Below are 21,983 nucleotides of genomic sequence, written 5' to 3'. Positions count from 1 at the left end.
AATAAAACGTAAAATTGGAAGTTAATATTTTTTTTATTATTATTTTAACTTCATTTTCATTAGCTCACGCATATAGCAATGTAGTGCATGTATCATAAATGTGTCACTAACTTGTCTCGATGTTGTAATATTCAACATGTTCTCTTCCAGAATTACGTCAACTCGATATGTCACTGAATAATCAGACATTGACAGTAACGATTTTCAACTAGTTCAAAAAAGTTTAAAATATGGGTTCGCAAGCTTTTAATACGTACGCACACACACACACACACTTATACATATATATATATATATATATAATAAAAAGGGATGAAATGTCCATGTGAAGGATGTTAATATAGAAAAAATAATAAGATTAACGACCGACTAAAAAACTAGCTGCTTTCACCCTTCACAGGGCTCTTCAGGTTTATTCAAAAGAACAACGTCGTGACGTCACAATTACATGTCATCACACTACAATAGTAACGTGACGTCACGAAGTACACAAGATTGGTGGACAACTTTACAGGTGTATGTTTTTGTAGTTCATTGTAGCTAGTAATACACCATGAAAAGGCTCAAATAAAGCTTTCACTGTGTTGACATGTGTGAATTCAAACCGACGATAGCTGAGTGCAAGACACTCAAGTTTACCGTTAATCTGTGTATTTATATCATTACTATATTCATAATAACAGACCACGTGGCTGGTTTTTCCTGATCTAGTACACGATGTAAAGAAAGAATGAATAGAAGGATTACGATTGACCCAGGAGAACGACATTTGATACAACAGAAGGTATCGCGATCGTGTCACATGCCGGACCGCGTGGGGTTTTCTCCAGGCACTGCGGATTCCTCCCACATTAAGACCCCTGTGCCCTTCTACTCGGACCAGCAAGCGTGACTATGCGGACTCCTCCCACATTAAGACCCCCTGCGCCTTCTACTCGGACCAGCAAGCATGACTATGCGGATTCCTCCCACATTAAGACCCCCTGCGCCTTCTACTCGGACCAGCAAGCATGACTATGCGGACTCCTCCCACATTAAGACCCCTTGCGCCCTTTTACCCGGACCAGCAAACGTGACTATGCGGACTCCTCCCAAATTAAGACCCCCTGCGCCCTTCTACTTGGACCAGCAAGCGTGACTTACTGTTTCACTATTGTTGCTTAATAAAGTTTATATTTATAATTAAGTATTTGCAAATAAGACATACAAACATATATCGCGAAATGAAATTCACACGAAGGTGAAATGATTAACAGTATCTAGTAAATAAATAGACCAAAACACTAAACTCAGGATCCTTTGAACGCATGTATATATATATACAATCCCTCTAACACACATACACAGTGGACACCAAGCTCAATGTATGGAGATAAGGTTATGTATGATCCCTAGTAGGTATGTTGCGAGCATGACCTGGTGTTGAATTGCAATAGCTTTGCCGTGAAATCAAACCCAAAACTGATAGTAAAGCTCCAGAACTGTTTGCTTGGAAAAAGGCAATTTTCTTATTTGATAAAATATTTTAGAAGTAGAGGTAAACAAGATAGAAAAGATTATTTTTGTTTTATACATACATAGTACAGACGAATTATATTTAATCTTGTATTTATCTGAGGGTCTAACAGGTTTTATTTTTCCATTGTTAATATTTGGCCCGAGAGTAATCGATTTTCAATTCGACTTTGTTGAAACTTCGGTATTCTTTTCTTGTTTTTCGAATTATAGGCGCGTATATCATATTTTAAACTTCAACCCATGCTAACTTATAATACTTTAATTAAATAATATTAAGTTTAGTCTCAACACAACCGTATTACAAGCACGTAAAACCAAGCCAAGAATTCGGCAAAATGGAAATAACGTAGATACACAACTGTCGAAGGAAGACAAGTTTTTGCATGTGTCCTCTCCCGACCCCGAATTCTTGTTGTCGTACCACAATTCGCTTAGCTGAGAAATTGCTGCAACTCTAACAATCACAACGTGCACGATTCCTCAATAAATAGCTCGATGATCTCGGTATTAACATAGTGAAAGAAATCGTCTATTGATGATATTATTAGGAGTACATAGATGTGTTATACTTGATAACATGTTGAAAAGTTAAATCGTATGATTACTTTCTGAATATTAGTTTCTAGAGTATTATGCATAATTGTATTAGTTCAAGAGTACATACCGGTCATTTGGAATGTTAAGTCGATCTAAATCGTGTAGAAACAGTGTTAGACGTTGTACCCTTGTTGAATGGTTTATATCATATTGTTAATATCTAACTAAGTACATGTACTGGTGTTATGGGCTTTGTTATCAATACTGGTGTGTGTGTCACTGCTCCATTTAACATCAATAGAATGATCCGTAGCACACTTTGTTATTGAATATACGCACCGTCCGCGTTCTATTTAATTGTAGTGTTCGTTTATTTTGTCTAGTTATCATACTGACAAGGTAAAGCAAAACTTCAATGTTTTACATTTTGAAAAATATTAAAATTCTACCTAAATAATCATTCAATTAAAGAAGTTTTCGATTTTATTTTTGAAATACCAATAAAAATGTGTTACATGTTTGTCGAAAATGACATTCTGATAGATGATATTAATGTCTCGTTATGTTAACTATGCTTCAAAAATGCCGCCAATGAGTTTTTAATATAGCGGATTAGGTTTTCAAAAGGAAGGATATTATATTTCAAGAGGGGCTGAAGTTAGCAGCGAATTAGTTATTGGATGTTCGATTTTCGAATAACTAAACCGCTGCCAGCAGCGAATTCGTTATTTAAGATTCTGAATTACTAATCTTATCAACTTATCTTAATCATTTTAATGACTAACTTGTGCCAGCAGCGAATAACTAAACAGCTGTTTACTTAGCCCCTTTATTTCAAGACGGCTTGTTTTGGTTAGAAAGATGCATTAATATATGAAAATAAATATTATATATACTGGTTTCTATTTTCGAACATGTTTAGGAAACAGTTGTAGAAAGTATTCGACTGTAGACATAACCTTTGCAAACACAGAATATTACATTCCATTTCTGTAATATATCCTATACATAAACTGTTGTGGTTTATCTCTAAAGGCTTTGTTAGCCCCGTACATCAGGTCAAAGAAATGCATCAATACTGAGTGTCCTCCACCTAAGATACGTACTGAACAAATGTCATTTTTCTTTATCAACCATTTCTACAGAAGCAGATGACAACAGATATTTTGTTACTAGACTAACTCAATAAGATATTGATATCATCCATAGGTTCAACATAAAACAATTAAATACCTCTGGTCAATTTTGATGGCCATCCATCCAAGATAGATACTGAAAGTTTTCTATATCAAACGTTTCTTTAGAGGAACATTGATTGTTACCAAACTAACGCAAGAAGATATCAATATGTTCCATAGTGTCAACAGAAAAAAGTTCAATACTATTCAAAGAAATCCTTTTAGTGATGAGAATCACCCACGTTTTATCACTTTGTTTGATCAAAAGGCCCAGTAAGTCTGAATTGCTCACTTGATTTAACATGACTACTGTTAAACAAATGTGACAAATTACGGCAAATAATAAAAACAAACTCTTTTATTTAGACAGGGTTACATATTTAGATTTACATCCAATTTACAATAAGGCCCAGTAATACATAATTTACAACGAACATACAATATTAATAAATAGTAACAATATAACATGTGCAGATCCTGACAAGTTAAAGTATAAATCTATTTGTCACATCTAAAACAGTCTCTGCGGGTATTCCTTTAAAGACACAAACTAGGTAAAATTATTGAGTGAGCTTTCTAAATTGGTCAATAAAATGCTCACATCTATAAAAGCTGTTGCATGTATGCCTTCTTAGTAGATTCTAGACTAGGTAAAATATGCTGTGAGCTTTCTAAATTTGTTCCATAAAATACTCACAGAGTTAACTAAAACATCTCTTATATTAAGTTGTTCTACATTTTTTCACAAAGTTTTTTATTGTTAAAATCACGCGTAGTTCTGATAGAAACCTCTAGTTAACAACTCATTATATATATGCCATGAGCCATAATGTGTGAAACTTTTAGTGCGCAACACCACACCAAAATGTCTGGGTCTCATAACACATTTTTGTGAGGGTTGTTCGAGTACCACAATATATGCAGCTTCAATAGGAAACCAGATGGATACTCTGAAACCATGTAAAATAGGAAACTGTTACTGCCCACTTCAGAGAGTAGAGTAACATATTTTGATATCTTAGTCATGTGTTCTCTTTTCACACACGAGAATGTGCATTACACACAAAATCATATCATCATCTAATGCCTCTTTGTTTCCGAGAAGTTGTTTAAATGTTTCAGCACATTTGACCCTGTGACCTTGACAGTTGGTCAAGAAAATAACTAGAATTTTGTTATTGTGAACAAAAGCATATGTCTCCCCTTATTAGCCAATAGAAAAACTCCGGTATAAAAAAATAGCAAAGGGCCATATTGCTTTATATAGTGGGGCACGAGACACGAATTAAGAATTTAACATTCCTTTTTACCCAAGAAGCATTAAAACTTTAGCAAGTTTGGTCAACTTAGGTGAAACTAGAACACTGACAGGTCAGTAAGCGCCCCGTCTTGTGGCAATATATCCCCCATAATCATCAAGAAGCAATCTGCCCATATAGGTGAACTTGACGTTTGACATTTGGACTTCAAACAAAATCGCAAGGAAACAAAATATACATTTTACATGTACTATGATGTGAGTCTTGTTTCCTTCCACTTCCATACTTGCTGGGCTAACAGAAATGTAAATACCGGTGCAATACTCATTTGTTAGCTTTGATTTGTTTTATTTCACCTTTAGACCTAAATGACATTGACCTTTAACCCAGTGACCCTGATCCTTGGTCAGTTGACTCATTCTTCAATTCCGACCAATTTTGCCTCATAATATCATAACAAAATGTTTATCAGATACAAAATTTGACCTAGATCTTTGACCAAGTGACCTTGGCCTTGGTCAAATGACTCCTTGTTTAATTCTGACCAACACTGCCTCAAAATGTCATAACAAAATGTTCATCAGGTAAAAGATACAAAATTTAACCTTGACCTTTTACCCAGTGACCTTGACCTTTGGTCAATTGACTCCTTGTTTGATTATGACAATCATTGCTTCAAAGTGTCAAAACGAAATGTTCACCAGTAAAAAGAATACAAAAAGGTAACCTTCACCTTTGACCCAGTGACCTTGACCTTTGGTTAACTGATTCCTTGTTTAATTCCGACCAACTATGCTTCAAAGTGTCATACCAAATTTTTCCCCAGTGAAAAGATACTGAATTTGACCTTGACCTTTGACCCAGTTACCTTGACCTTTGGTCAGTTGATACCTTGTCTGATGGTGACGGATGACTTAGTATAGGGCACCCACATCTTCGATGCGGGGCCCTAATAACTTGGAAATTATGCCGTGGACAAACTTCGGTATTAAAAATAAACAAAGGGCCATAACTCTGTATATAGTGGGGCATTAAATCTGATTTTAGTGTGAGAAATTCCACCTTCCCAAGATACATCAATATGGTAAGTATGGTCAACGTAGGTGAAATAACATAGAACTTATTCTCTGGACAAACGTCGGTATTAAAATTAAACAAAGGGCCATAACTATGTATACAGTGGGGCACGAGACCTAGTTCCAGTGCACTGCACACCTTCTGTGGGTGATGCAGGTATACTTCAAGTTTCATCAAGATATCTTTAACGGTTTAAAAGTTATGGCCCGGACAAGTCAGATTAGAAGAACCAGAAGGCTAGCCCGTCAAACCAGCATGTTTCTGCCAAAATATCATCATACTTCGCCTCTTGGTAATTCAGAAAAAAAGTAGTTTGAAGATTTTTTACATACTTGAAAAAGAAAAGATGGACGGACGACGTCGCGCCAAAACAATATATTAGATGTCCTTTTGACCAGGTGACTTAGTAACCTAAGTAGTGCTTAAACCACCACAGAGCAAAATGCCAAGACCCGGTGAAATAAATATAAATTATATAATATATGTATGGACATCCAATTTGACTCAATAATCAGGCTCTCAATTTGTTTTCTGTTTCTTCCATGGCAACGATCTCCATAAAGCATTATGTCCATGTACATTACAGTATCTTACACGCACACACACGCTTCACCCCCAATTTCCATTGTGTACCGACAAACTGATTACCTATAATTTGATATATTTTCCTCCTACGACAAACAGATTTAGCCTGAAATGCGAAGCCTCTGTATGGACAATAGCAACATGAAAGTCCTACAAGGTGGACTTAATGACAAAATTCACAACTGTAGTACATCCATCCAACACAATGAGTCGGTTTTTTTTATGTTAACTGATTTATTATTTCGTCACTACGTTTAACCATATGTTCTAGACCAAATCATATTACTTTTTACTTTAAACATTTTTTGAATACTGCCTCGTATCTAATTTCAAATTGTTGACCTTTTTACTCTATCTATACCGTAGGCGACTTGTCCACCTTCGAATTGGAACACTCAGGATTCTTCGGTGGTAGACATTCATAACAAAAACATAATGTCGCTGTTTTATATTGTAATGTTGATTTTAAGTAATGTATAGTAAGACCTTATATGTCTCTTTTACGTTTGGAACAATGAGCGCAAATTAATTTCGTCCTCACTTAGCGTTACGAGTATAAAGTGAGAAAAAAACCTGTTATGAGATCCTTTACGTTTCAAACGTGTGATTGTCTTCCTTCAGAATTTAAATTGCACAGCTCCGTTAACAATATGTATTATTATTATATCAAACATCTGTGACATCATAGATAATAAATAACACATCATACAATTAGAATTAAAACAAAGAGAAGAATTGATACCCAATTAAAGACATTACTCGAAATAAAATTAATATCAATTTCATAATTATGTTTTAATTATATTTTATTTCACAATATATCTACATTTTAGTTATTTATTTTATTTATCTTTTAATTTTTTAATCTTATAATTTTTGCTGTACCTATTGAAAACTAATTATACCTAACATTATCACAGGAAATCGACGCATATTATGAGAAGACGATAAAGCTTACAAATATAATATTTGACTGATGAGTCCATTCGGTATCAAGGTATCCATTTGATTTTAAGAATTCAACGACCGTTGATATCATCTACATGCATAATTGATAAGATTGTACATAGATAAAACGTCCAATAGTGGATCGGGATGAATATTGACGGTTTCGGTTGCCACTGACATGTCCCACTGATCAAGGTAGATAATTTTGTATAGTAAATCAATAAACTCTTAAATTAAAATCTGTTCCACGAACATACCAATGTAGGCATATGGCGTATGCTCATTGGGATATGTTATTGGGTGAGGACCTTTAATGAAAACTTGAACATCAGGGGATCTCATTAGAAGCCTCGTGATGGCCGCCGTTGCATGGCGCACGTGCTCTCGTAAAGCTATGTGATCACAGCACCTGGCGATGTGGGCTTACCAGTGGATGATTACAATGGCAGAACTGTTACCCGGGATTCTGTTTAGTCTATAGGCTACAGATTTAACGTTTGTTCTGTCTGACCCCGGTGACCCGTGGAAGGGAAGCTCGTGTGGTTGCCATTCCACGTCCAAATCCAGTGTGGTGTTGTACGCATGTGCAAACCTTTGCCATGCCTTATTATTTGTAAAACCTTCCGAGTACTTAATCTGTAAGGACTTCGAAAGACGGAAGAACCACTGTCTGGTGGTTGTAGAATCACCGATCGAAAAAACAGGTCTTTCTTTCAGACACGTCCGATAATTCTCCCTACTTTGGTAGATTGTAGGGCGGCATATTAGGTTGTGATACACTCCCCTGTAGAGGAAGCCAGCGGTACAGTACTTTGCCATGTTAAAACTCGAGGCAGACTGTTGCAGGGAGTATCAGGCAGTGGGTAGACTAGATCACCTTTGGAACCTAAAACAAGTGAATTTATTCAGTCAATGAAATTAATAATTCGATAAAATGTGAAAAAAGGAAAACATAACAACATATTTTTATAACAGTGAACAGGTCTCATTACTAAGGACAATCTCTAGTTATCGACATTTCACTCAATACATACAATTTCTAAGATTGATGGCTTTGGCGTACAAGTTATAAATTATTTACTTCAAGCCTCAAGAAAGGTTTGTGTTATAGTAACAATTAGATAAATAATTCACAGGTTATCATTATGTAATTTTATAATTTATAGAAATTGAACAAGTAACCTAACGTTCGTATGAAATGGAAATGGCTAGAGATGCTACGTGATGACCCTCGTACACCCATAGGGATTATTCATATTTAAAGATTTGCATCTTTTTTCTGCTGGGTAACGCTTTATACACAATACAGTAGTTGGATTCACCTCTCTAATCTTCAGGCGATTGACCAGTTAGGTTTCCTCTATCTGATAAAAAGATGAGGGAATCGGCCGGGGCTGCCATGGCAACCAAATTAATTTTAGCGCCAAGAGCAACTTGGTTACCAAAATCAATCCCAATTGGCTCGCCCCATCTATTTCGACTGGTCACGTATTTTATGATAAGGTTTTAATTTAAACATATATCTTATTTGATAAATTTAGTGGAAAGCATTAGCTAAAACATCTGTCCTTCAGGAACAGGAGACTATGTTGAAAGCCAGAATTATTCTTATCTATGGCTGTTTAACACCACACATATTTAAGAACTGACATCAAAATATCCTAATTATACAGTGTATGTACAATATATATAGTGACCATAGTACTGGAAACAAGTAAAAAGCAATAAGTATTATTATTATTATACAATATTCTTCTCTTCTTATTATCAATAGCATGCTATTTCCTTGTATATAAAGCTATCCGCCTTATTTTTGTAATCTAATTAACAATTGTTAGTCGGTGTTGTATGTAATCAATAGCTGTAAATATATCTGTAAACAATACATATTCAGAATTTCCCATATACCTTTCCCGTAAATCAATCATGTATTCTACCAAATTTCTTCTCTTTTGTACAATTATACTAATAATTGTATGTGTACATGAATCACGTTTTGTAATCTGCAAATTTGAAAGAATAAAAGAGAATAATTATTCTGTCAGTAAACAGTTTAATGGCTTCGAACAATTCCAGAATATAATGGATTTTTTTTATAAATTGCTTATAACATACTCAGTTAATCTGGCAGCTTATTTAAAGACAAAAATGAGTTGAACATTGAAAAATGTGTGTTTGCTATATTTATCCAAACAGAAAAAAGGAACAATCCAAATATGCAATATATGTGATCAGTGATAAACACTTACTTGGAACAATAGTCACGTTGATTTGCTTCAATATCAGGTCCTTATACCTGAACAGGAACAAAATCTTACATAAAAAGCTTAACTTGCAATCTACTAACCTATGACTGACATATTGACCGTCTATAGATAGCAAGCATCTATATCAAATTTTGAATTACTTTACCTGAGTATTTTCCTTGTGTATTCGTCGTAATACAAAGAATCGTCCCAGCCGTACTTTACCCAATTCCTACATGAAACAGATGTTGGCTTCCCACAGAATAAAGAGATGTTATAATTCTCGTGCGTTAGATTACAGAATCCTCCGTATGTTTTGTTCAACCAATCAGACGTTGTTGGCGCACATTGAGTCATTTCACTTTTCTTCTTCTCTGAGAATGTCGCATTTATAAACTTATAAGAACCATGAACATACACGTAATTTGTATATAAACCGATCCCCTCCTTTGTGTTGGTGACGGACACTTTCACACATACATTTCCCGCCCAAAACGCCATCACGTGACCTGTGTAGGTCCCGTTCATATGATCAAACCACGTAACCAGCCACAGACGACCTTCCGTCCGTATTTCTTAGCCAGATGTTGAGCAAGTCGCCTCCCTGAGTCAGAGACTGGTTTAACTATTATAGAGGTGTACTCTAACTCTGAGTTCTGTACCTGCTGTGAATGTCTTTGTTTTCCTGTCTACGTCTAGTTCTACCACACAAAATCGATGATCATAAAGGTTTTTAAAATCAACAACACGTTGTATCTGATGATATTCGGAATAACTATCTAGAATGTTCCTGGCAATAGCCGCCGTTGGCGTTTTTAATGCTGTCTTGATAACATTTTGGTATTGAAAACGTACTTTTCCGGTTTCCAAAGACGCCACGATGGTATCATTAGTGCTTGTTCTTATTAGGGGAATATTTGTTAGCCGTGATTTCCAGAATGTCGGTGGATTATTGTACCTGTCCAAATTCAAATGAAAGAGAAAAAAAATTTGTGTAAAAAAGTTATTGTAATTTATTCCTATTTGACATAGAAAGAAAGACAACGGAAAAATGAAGACAAACAGATGTGTTAATTATATTGCTAGCTTCCTTATTCGACCAATCAAAATTATGCATTTAAAAAAAACTTCAACTTCAAACTGAGAACTTGCAAAACACGTTATAAAACGACTTTTAAAGAACTTGGTAAATAGATAAATGCGAATGTGAGTATTCAAAACATATCGCCTTTAAGGCTTTTTTCCACCTGATCTCGTGACCTTCAGATTCAGACCTTGGCTTTACCTGCTGGTGACCGGACATTACCTGTCAGTGACATTTTTCACCAGCTGTCCGAAGTAAGCGAAAACTTGTACATTCCTTACGGTCAGGTACTGCATCCTGGGTAGAAAAGTAAAAAAAAAAAGAGAATGGCGTTAACATAGTTTACATCCGAACCTTTGTATCAGAGATAATCGCGATTTACTCACAGCTGTTATTTTCCAGTGGTATTCATTTTTGTATATAGAAAATTAGAAAACTACAAGGAGTGTTCTCTTACTTAGATTAACTTACCTTGGTTTGAGGTTTATAAGGAAGCCTATCATTTTGACCCTATGCAATGAAGCAACATGGGTAAAGCGGGGATGGAATGTATTAAAGTACTGATTTCGACCAATGAATATTTCCATTCTTCCTTCATTTCTTTTTTCAAATGTTCAAATAACTGAGTATGTTCTTTCCTTACTATCTTCCTGCTTTTCCTTGTGCCGAACTACCTACCTGTTGATAAATATATAATATAGTATATGAGACAGAAGGAGCTGTTAGTGGTCTAGTATTTTCACATCTTTAAACATTCCTTTAACCAGTACCCGTCCTTCAAACATCTAACTCATTCACCTCCTTACCTCAGGAATGATGGTTCAGAAGAAACTTCATATCCCCGGCAGTTTCCTAGTGACTTACATTTTGTATATATATATATTCTTAATATATTCCGTATTACATATATAGTATATATATAATAACCACCTAATGATATCTTTCCATCTTTGTTAAGTTCTACTCACTATTAATATCACTATCTTTTCCTTGTATGCCAGTTATAATTATTCATGACGATTACCTGGATAATACACAATATAAGTACATTTACATAAACTTGGTAGCCTTGTATTAACACTTTAACTGAAACAGAGATTAATTATTTTATTTTGAATTCATAGTATTTGTGTGAAAATAGATAATCAAAGCCAACAACCTTATTGTCATGTCTATAAATGCAGCAATGAACATGTACATGTGTGCACCATGTGTTTAAAGTGCATTAAGTTATTAAAATTATAACAAAATTCTATCTGATATGTGGAAAGACTATAATGTTATGTATACATGTATACTGTATTCTGTTTTGAATATATTCTTATTAAACTTATGCCCTAGTTACAGGTAATGTTTACATGTATTATTCTAACCGACTCATGTGTATGTCATCCAGATGCTGTCAAGTCATTCACATTGTGTAACTTGACTTTAGTATAAATTATTATTTACACAATTGATGCATTCTAACTGGAGATGTACTTTTATTTATAGCAGCATCGTGTATGTATATGTACTCATACACCACGTATGTATAACTTATACCATGTGCATCAATTAATTACGTGGCTATATTTATCTATAGAATATAATAAATGTATTACAACTTGGAATACATGCATATGTGTATTATCTACACGCTGAATACTATATACATGTTCTACCAATATAATAAAATGTACAATATAATGTATATATAGTGTATCCCTTGAAAAACAAACAAACTCATCAGCCATAAATTACTCATCTCAATCTTTTATTAACAAATATTTGTACATTGTATGTCGTCGTTGATGACCTAGATCAATCTATATATATACAACGACCGATACATTTATTTTCACTGCATCATTGTCTAAAAATTGCAATAATGTCACATCACACTATAAACTTGAATCAATGTTTACAACCCATGTGTGAACTACACGTATACAGTTGCCCCCGGCAATGTATTTATAGCAACATACATTAATAATGTATATCTTGGTTCAAATTATTCATGTAAAGTTAATGCTGTGTGGTTATTCCGAAACTTACCTATGCATATCTATCGTAAAATCTTATCTTGTGAATAATATAATCCCCAATACAGTTTGTATACATCCATTTATCACTACGTGTACAGTCACGTCGTCTCTCACGTGCATGACTCATTGGGTCTCAATTATAAAGACTTTCCATTTCTCCCAGTAAACCCACTTGCGAATTTTATTACTGTGTTTAAAGTACCAAATATCCCATATCTGTCATAATCGACAAGTATAACTAAATAATGGCAACCTGATTCACAGGGACCTGCTTGACTTGCACATTTTTGTCAAATATTTCAAAAAATACAATAATCTGCAGCTTTTTTCCTATCGGACGAAACATAAACTAGGCACTGTTGTATAATTGTTGTTGTTTAATTTAGTAATTGTCAAATTAATCATTACGTTATAATTGTCTATTTATTGAAATATACATCAATGTTCATATATATATACGTCCCGTTATAATTGTATATTTATTGAAATATACATTTTAAAAATTACATCTTATAATTATTATGGTCATACATATATTCGTCCCGTTATAATTGTATATTTATTAAAATATACATTATATGTTCATATAACATGTTTTAAACATTATATAGGCATATCACTGGCGACGTATCGTGCTACTATGAGGGGCGAGGACGGTGGACAGATAACTTGGTGTTGTCGTGACTGCACTCTCCCTGACCTTACCAGCCAGGCTTCCAGGAAAATCGATGATGAGATAATAATAATCAAGTCGCGCACCTATACTATATTCTGTTCCTATATAGTGTTTGTTAATTTCTATCTGATCACGAAACAACACAACTATTATAGTACAATATTTGTGGAAATCTAATTTATTTAACATATTTTATGTAGCTTTTCTTGTTTTTCCCCAGCAGCCGCCCGTCTTAGAGGCAACCATGATGATGGACCCCACTATGCTATATATTGATGAGGTAAGAACTGATGATAAAGAAATATAACACATCAAAAGTAAAATCAAAATTTGGTCGATATACAAATTACCGTGCTAACCCGTGAAAGGGGCTGGTCGGGGAATAAAATACAAAATAAATGGGTCTAAATGCATTATCTGGCCTTCCAAAAGTTATACCACGGCAATATGATGGTCGAGTTCTGCTTGCAATGTCCAGTTTTGACCACTGAAATCTCGGGGAAGCCCCGTGTAAATTTAGCGCAGATCTATTTTTATATGTCACGTGGTTGTTTCGAAAGTGAGGCAGTGAAGATAACCACAATAGCACGCCGTCATGTGCCATGTCGGACTCAACTATCGGACAAGACAGCAATACTTTACGTAAATAATTGTTTTCAAAGGTCATGTATGATGCAAGTGTAATATTCCTACCTATATGTTGTTGTTATATATAACGGTATTGATACCTCGTGCTTGTCATGACCTTGTATTAAAGAGTGCGTGTCCGGTTTTCCTAATCTAGTCGGCTAAGTATGTAAGGCAGGAATTCACAGAAGGACTTGGAGTGACACAGGAGAAAGGCAAATGCGGCACGGAATGTGATTGAACTTTAGAAAAGCAGAAGGATATGTGTGTATAGATTAGGTATACTACTTACGCCTACTCGATTGGGAAAATCACACACGCGATCTCAAGTAAACTCTCCGAATACATATTTAAAAACTATACGTTGGTGTCCCTAATCCTATCATTACCTCTTTTGCTGTAACCCATCTTTAACATCTTTTATATATATATATACATATATAAATTTGTATTAGGTTATTATGTGACACATTAATTTTGTATATATATTTTCTGTTACGGAAAGGACGTAAGTAAGTTGCAATAACTTTTGTCCAATCCATTTGTCTTTTGTTACAATAAAATTGATTTAAACTAAACCTTATATGCATCTTTTTCTTTCGCCGCGATGTTTACATTTGGCCTTGTTGATGACGCGCTTGCGGTAAAATTACATCACTGATCTGGGTCAATTGAGAGTTTTAGACTGTCAGGTGACGATTTAGGATTTCTTTAATATAATTATAATTTTTACTCTAGGGAGTGAATTTCAGTAAAATTTGAATCCGTATATTTCATAAGAAGGTATTTTTAACAATTGTATGCCATTTTAGCAAATATGACATTTTTTCCCCGACCAGCCCCTTTAAGGTTACGATTAAAATAATAGTTTTCCCCCCAACAGACGAGTATTGCGGACCCACCCTCAGTCACTCCGACATCGACAAATCCTGTCTCGAACCTTGACTCCACCTACATCGTCGAACAGAATGAGGTAAGAAATATAAATAGCGGATTTTCGGTATCATATCGAGTGTTTTGGATATAAGATATATAAGATATAATATAAGAGATGAATGGAGTTAAACTATATAATAGTATTTCATTTCTTCCATTTCATTGTCTCCAGTGTTGGAAGTGTCCAACCTCCCGATGTCGCCACCACCACGAAGGGGTCTAGACCAGCCTCCCACCCTGGAGTTGTCGGTACATGCATTGGGCCGATGAATTGGAATATCACAAGGTATTTATAAAATAAAGCGCAATGTCATGATTATACTCATCCGAACATGTATGAAATAATAAATCTAGACAACAAAATATGAACTTATATCAAGTTTTGGTTTGTCCCCCGTACGCCATGACGCCAACCAGACATTTGAGGTCGCAGCAGCCGAAGAGATCGCGGAGACTGCCGAGTAAGTCACGAATACTGTTACACATGCTACATACGTGCAGAATAATCTAATTATATCATAAAATGGTTTGTTACGCTTTACTTGTCTTGTAATTTTACAACTTGGCTTTATGTTAAGTAATTATTCACGAATACTTTTTTATCTCTTAACAGGCTGAACGTTTCTTTTGATGTCAGGAACATCAGTGGGATGGACAACGACACACTAGATGGGGCTTTTGATCTCCCCGATCGGCCTGAGGACAACCCTCCAATTGTCGAACAGTAAGTATCTGTTGTTAAATTGTGTATGTATATTTGTAATGTCTCAGGACAACCCTCCAATTGTCGAACAGTAAGTATCTGTTGTTAAATTGTGTATGAATATTTGTAATGTTATTATTAATTATTTAAGAAATAATAACTTTTATTTCCGCATCTTATATAACGATATAATTTTGCAGATCACTTGATGACGTTGTACCCACCGACTCTGTCCTGGAAGACCAGCCCGTCCGTTTCGAGATTGTGGAGGAGGGATCCAACAAGCGCCGCCGGAAGCTTGTTAGTTCTGATGGATTTGCCTACACCGTCAAGGTATACATAAAAAGGTGTCACACAAATACATATTTTATCTGGGCTTTTTAAACAATATATATTAAATATACTATCGAGTTATACATACGTATTTCTGTTATTCTATTATATTAAACCTAACATCTTTTATTTACAGACCGTGACCAACAGGACAACATCATGGAGGTGCAGTGTCAGAAACAAGACAATCTGGTGTCGGGCAACCATTCTTCAGAGAGGAGACTCCTTCATCCCTGGATCCTGCGACCACGCACATGCGCCAGACAATCTTATTGTCAAGCGAGTGAGGATCGCTACTCAGGTATACATATTAAAAGGCTATAGTCAAATTAACATGATATTCATTAAACTTATTCTTTATATAGAAAGTTGTCATCGTCAGTAGTTATCACTGAAACAGACACATCGAATTAAATATCCAGATTCAGATTTCAGATATATGGTTGGTTCTGTGAAAATATTCAAATAAGCTAGAAGAATACGGTAATTAATAAAAAAAAACATGTTGTTCTGGTAATATTGTTGTTTTTATGTATACACATCAGTTATAAGTGAAATACATAACAATTTTAAAAACTGTACATATTTATTTCAGTCCATGACTGTTTTTTCGGTTGTTATCTTATCAAATGGGATGTAAACACCGTACAATAAAACGTAAAATTGGAAGTACATACAGAGTGTACTGTGGAATAAATGTGTCACTAACTTGTCCCGCTGTTGTAATATTCAACATGTTCTCTTCCAAAATTACGTCAACTCGATATGTCCGTTGGTAATCAGAAATTTATAGTAACGATTTTTTACTAGTTCAAAAAAGTTTAAAATATGGGTTCGCAAGCTTTTAATACGCGCGCACACACACACACACACACACACACACACACACACACACACATATATATATATATATATATATATATATATAATCACCCTGAAGAAGCCCTAGAAGGCAGAAAGGCTTAGCGGACGATCTGAAATATTTATGTTTTTATTCTACATTTTTCTTCGTAAGAACTTATTTATTTATTATCAACTATATATATATTATAAAAAGAAAATTTCTCAACAACAAGTCTTTAATACTTTCATCTCTTCTAGGAGATTCTTCAGACTGTTTATTTGAAGTGTATGTTATATAACATATACTTGTATGTATACAACATATACCTCAAATAAATAGTCTGAAGAATCTCCTAGAAGAGATGAAAGTACCCGTTGTTAAGAATTTTTCTTTTTATAATATTTCTTCGTCCGAAGATCGTTTTCCTGATTTATAATATATAAATATATATACATGGAATGACTTGGAACCTCTTCAGGCCTCGAACTCAAAATATCTGGCACCAACTCAACTAGCCAGGATAAGCAAGGGTATTACTGTAGTTCGGCCACCTCATCAAAGGAGGTATTGATGTTTCAGTGGATAATTTCGACATGATCAGTGGTACAACTCGGTTATATTGAAGAATTTGTTTGCCAACATAATCAAAGTGACAGTTGGTCTATTGTAAGATAAGTACCCTTTTAAAAGCGATAAATATCGATCGTGAGGAGTGTTCATTCGCCCTGGAACTGGCAGGTACGTGTCGAATTGTTAAACCTTGGAGTTTAACTCTGCGTACCGAGACTGTATACAATGACCTTAACATGTTTGTTTCTGCGTCAATAAACAAGCACAAACATTATATTACAAGCATTTTTTAAAGACCAGTTTTTGCTTCCCGACCAACTACATCGTTTTTCTACTGACCATAAAACATGTTATTGATTTCGCAAGGTAAAGCTTGTTTTAACATTTATTGTCTCCAGTTCACAATCAGGAATTTTACATAAAGTTGATGTAGTGTAATTGGAGACACGATTTATTATTATGAAAAAAATAAACTTATACAAATAGGTTTATTCTTGTTTTATACGTACAGAGTACAGACAAATTATATTTAATCTCGTATTTATCCGAGGGTCTACAGGTTTTATCTTTCCATTGTTAGTATTTGGCCCGAGAGTAATCGATTTTCAATTCGACTTTGTTGAAACTTCGGTATTCTTTTCTTGTTTTTCGAATTATAGGCGCGTATATCATATTTTATACTTCAACCCATGCTAACTTACAATACTTTAATTAAATAATATTAAGTTTAGTCTCAACACAACCGTATTACAAGGACGTCAAACCAAGCACAACTAGAATACGGCAAAATGGAAATAACGTAGATACACAACTGTCGAACAATGGAAATGGTCAATGCCTTTTTGTAAAAGAGGTTTATCTGGTCAATTTTGATGGCCATCCATCCAAGATAGATACTAACCAAATATAAGTTTTCTGTATCAAACATTTCTTTAGAGGAACGTTGATTGCTACTAAACTAACGCAAGAAGATATCAATATTTTCCATAGTGTCAACAGAAAAAAAGTTCAATACCATTCAAATAACTTATTTTAGTTATGAGAATCAACCAAGTTTCATCACTGCTAAGAACAAAAGGCCAAGTAGGTCTGAATCGCTCACCGGGTTTAACATGACTACTGTTAAACAAATTTTAGAGTAAAAACACATTACATATAACATGAACAATAATGTGTGAAACTTAAAGAACTTATAATGACCAAAACTACACACAAATACCAGGGTCGTAAAACACGTTTTTGTTAGGGTTTTTCGAGTACCACAATATACGTTAGTTTCAATAGGAAACCAGTTGGATACAGTGAACCCATGTACTCATCAAAATGGGAAACTGTAACTTCCCATTTCAACAATTTGAAAGTAGAATAGAATAGGTTTATATCTTAGTCACGTGTTCTTTTTTCACTCATCGGGAATGGCACTTCATCCCTAAAGTTTGATCAATCAGATAGGATAAGTTGTCTAGAAAGTTCAACACATTTGACCCTGTGACCTTGAAAGTGGGCTCCGTCTTACAAGTTGAAAATGTGTCATAGCGGCCATATTACATTCCGAATTGAGCCAAAAAATATCAACATAAAATCTGACCTATATAACAGAAAAAAAACAAAGTTCACGGATGGACGGACGACGGACGCCCCACCAATTAAACAATAGTTCATTTGTCCTTTGAACCAGGCGAGCTAATAACGTTAGTAATGCTAGACCCAACGAAACGCTAAGGCCCGGCGAAATAGATACAAATTATATAATATATGGAAATCCCATGTGCCTCAATAATCAGGCTTTTAATTTGTTTTCTGTTTCTTCCGTGATAAAGATCTCTAAATATATCAAAACATCATCTACAGTATCTAACCCCCTCCCCCTTTTGGAGGGGGTTTCGGTAACCAAGTTTTAAATAAATTCACATTTTTGATAAAATACATTTCTTTACCTACTGTGAATGTCTGGTCGTCCTGTTAACCTCTAGCTCAACCACACAAAAACGACGAAATCAGCAACTTGTTGTATCTGACGATACTCGGAATAGCGATGCGGGACGTTTGTAAGAACAGCTGTTATTGGCGTTTTTAAATCTGTCCTGATGGTATTTTTGTGTTGAAAACGTATATTTTCATCTTTTAAAGGCGACTCAACTGTATCTGTTCGTCTTTCAGAAATAAATGTCATCGGTGATCGGGAATCTAAATCATTGGTGATTTCGTTGTAATTGGTCGAATTTTGAACCCGTCAAAGGAAATAAAAAAAAAAAACAATTTTCAATCAGAATGTAAAAAATGCTACGCTATCAGATAATAAACACTCCTGGATTTGTATCTAAAACTATCAAATATGACATTGACAAGTGAGATATGCATACATCTAAAGTACGACGTGATCAATGACGGTTAATCTACGGAGCGGTTCATGCGAAACCTTTATCATTCGTTATACAATGTACAATATGAAAATGCTTTTATGAACATTTCAAAAGAAATACTTTGGAAATGAGATGGTCTGTACTAAAAGAGATCGCCAGTCCATTTCTCTGTTTAGGTTGTTAACAAATACTTGACCTCATATGCAAGTGTCATTGACTTTAACTGGCATTTACTTGTCGCCGGCTGGCCGATGTAAGTGAGGAATTGTACATTTCTATCAGTCAGATATTGTATCCCGGACGAGGAAAAACGGAAGTGACGTTTACTCCCGACACTAAACAAATACGGTTTACGTTAATAACGCAAAATACATATTCTTCCTACACCTACGTACTTGCACCATGGACGTCTGAATCTTAAATATATATCTTGACAAATCATGTGGAGTGTACTCACAGCGTAGGGAAGTTGTATAACAATTAAAGAAGCGTTTTAGTCTCAACTTTCCAATCAGACGAGGGTATTTGACAGAGGTCAGCATTGTTTCCGACGAAATGTTCAATGCTTAGTGATGACGCTCACGATAGGTGGTCAACAAGGATCTTACAGAATGTCCCTGTAGCAAACGTCAACGCCAAAAAACCTCTTATGCATACATACATCAGTCAAATATTATTCAAGTAAAGGACCAGCGTCCAATTGTCCATTTTTCAAACCATAATATTGGAAATGGTCAATGCCCTTTTACCCATAATCAACTTATCAAAGTCTATTACAGTCACTACATCTGAGCGCTGCGTCATTACTGCCGGATTATGCTCAAATTTGAACCTAATCTTAGTGTAATTGACAAAGTGACGAAGATCTATAAATAAGGATACGATATTTCATTGATTAATTGTGCAGAATCGTCGGATGGAGGGATGCAATAATATAATACATAAATTAATAAAGACAGCGTACAATGTAGAATGCTAATTATTTAAGAGTAAACGTCTTTTAAAGTCATCAAATAATCTTCGTCTTTCGGCAATATTTATATTAATCAAGTTAAATCAGAATCTTGTAATATTTTATTACATTTGTTGCGCGGAATCTCTCGACCAATATGAGAGCAGTATTCACAGATTTTGCTTGATCTGATCTAGGCTCACTAAAACATACTCTACAGTTCATTTAGAATACGCGAGAACCATGATAAATTATGTATGTTACTAGGGAAGAAAACTCCAAATGAGTCAGGAACAATATAAATACCGCAGATATCTACCTTCCCACATGCCTACCTTTATGTACGGACGTACATACCTATATACCTGGATACCTGCCAATTGCCCTATCTGTCCTCACTTGTACACACACACACCTATATATACTCGTACTAATATTTAAATATTAATTATCTTCACTTAGAAACATATATACCAACTACATGTACCAAGAATAATTCATGTTCTGGTTTGAAGGGTGATGATTTAGAAAACGTGCATGACGAGGCCAAGCACGGTGATCACAAGGCCAAGTAACACCTTGGTTGTGGGGCTCTGAAAGATGGCGGCACTGTCACCCAACAGGAGCCGGCTCTTTTCACTCGATCTACTAAAGATTGTATGAAATTCTCCTCTTAGCCTCAGTTACGTATAGCGGTAAATCGAGCAGCGATACCTCCCTTAATTCCGTCACATGAAGTTTTAATCCATTTCATACCTATGTAAGCAAAAACTTAAAAAGGACATATCTTATCAAATACCATATTATTTTAATTACGAAAAAGCGATTACAGATATGCGAATGGTTCCGTAAAACAGTAGATACATCAATTGTGCTAGCATTTGGTATATTTCATATATGTATTCACATCCAAACATAATTCATAAGTGATAAAGGGTCGTCACAAAAATGTTCAATAGTTAATTGAATGGAAACGGAACACCAGACACCCAGTTGTGTAGTACACACGCGTAGGTCTTGCAATACCTGTGGTATATAAATAACCAAATCGCCTACTTGATGTGAAGTTCAGTAGACTTAGTAAATAGGTATGTCCACTTACCAAACAGTGTGTCAACAACCGTCATCAGGCAAGAGCACACATAAATGTATTTCATGTGTGTGGGAGCCAAGTGTCTCTATAGTATCGTAACTTGATATTTCGCCATAGAAAATGCCGCCTCATGTATTTTCGTTTTCATTGTAACATATTCAAAGCTCAACGGGTTTTATTGTTACTAGCAATAGAGTAACTGCGAGTGGCATTTCCCCCTATTACATGGTTAAACACCAATACTTGGTCAAATTACATCTATTTTGATTGGTATGTTTAAATCTGAGAACCCTTGCTGATTTATGAATACACGTGTTTATAATCGATATATCATTGTTTGTCAAAAAGGCCTGAATAAAAATGATATATTGTACATGTTAAGCTTGTGGTTGGTATAGTTTAAACTGACATTGTATACGGCATAGTA

General features: G+C 35.0%; 1 protein-coding gene across 1 annotated transcript; it reads left to right on the top strand.

Moving 5' to 3' along the window:
• The first annotated feature begins 13,398 nt into the window (after positions 1 to 13,398).
• Positions 13,399 to 21,038, top strand: LOC110463636. Its single transcript, XM_021518420.1, has 7 exons — positions 13,399 to 13,415; positions 14,646 to 14,735; positions 14,871 to 14,984; positions 15,312 to 15,422; positions 15,602 to 15,734; positions 15,871 to 16,035; positions 20,979 to 21,038. The coding sequence occupies exons 1-7, from the start codon at positions 13,411 to 13,413 to the stop codon at positions 21,036 to 21,038; spliced, it is 678 nt and encodes a 225-aa protein (XP_021374095.1). The 5' UTR covers positions 13,399 to 13,410.
• The last annotated feature ends 945 nt before the right edge of the window (positions 21,039 to 21,983 follow it).

Source organism: Mizuhopecten yessoensis, unplaced genomic scaffold, assembly GCF_002113885.1.
Source record: "Mizuhopecten yessoensis strain PY_sf001 unplaced genomic scaffold, ASM211388v2 scaffold10919, whole genome shotgun sequence".
NCBI lineage: Eukaryota > Metazoa > Mollusca > Bivalvia > Pectinida > Pectinidae > Mizuhopecten > Mizuhopecten yessoensis.
Note: the sequence above shows the minus strand (reverse complement) of the source record. Positions and strands in the feature narration are given on the sequence as shown.

Bases quoted from the DNA above. Each gene is read 5' to 3' on its own strand.
- LOC110463636 (XM_021518420.1), top strand. The intron at 15,423-15,601 runs GTAAGTATCTGT...ATAATTTTGCAG, and splicing joins AACCCTCCAATTGTCGAACA to ATCACTTGATGACGTTGTAC. The intron at 16,036-20,978 runs GTATACATATTA...TCTGGTTTGAAG, and splicing joins GAGTGAGGATCGCTACTCAG to GGTGATGATTTAGAAAACGT.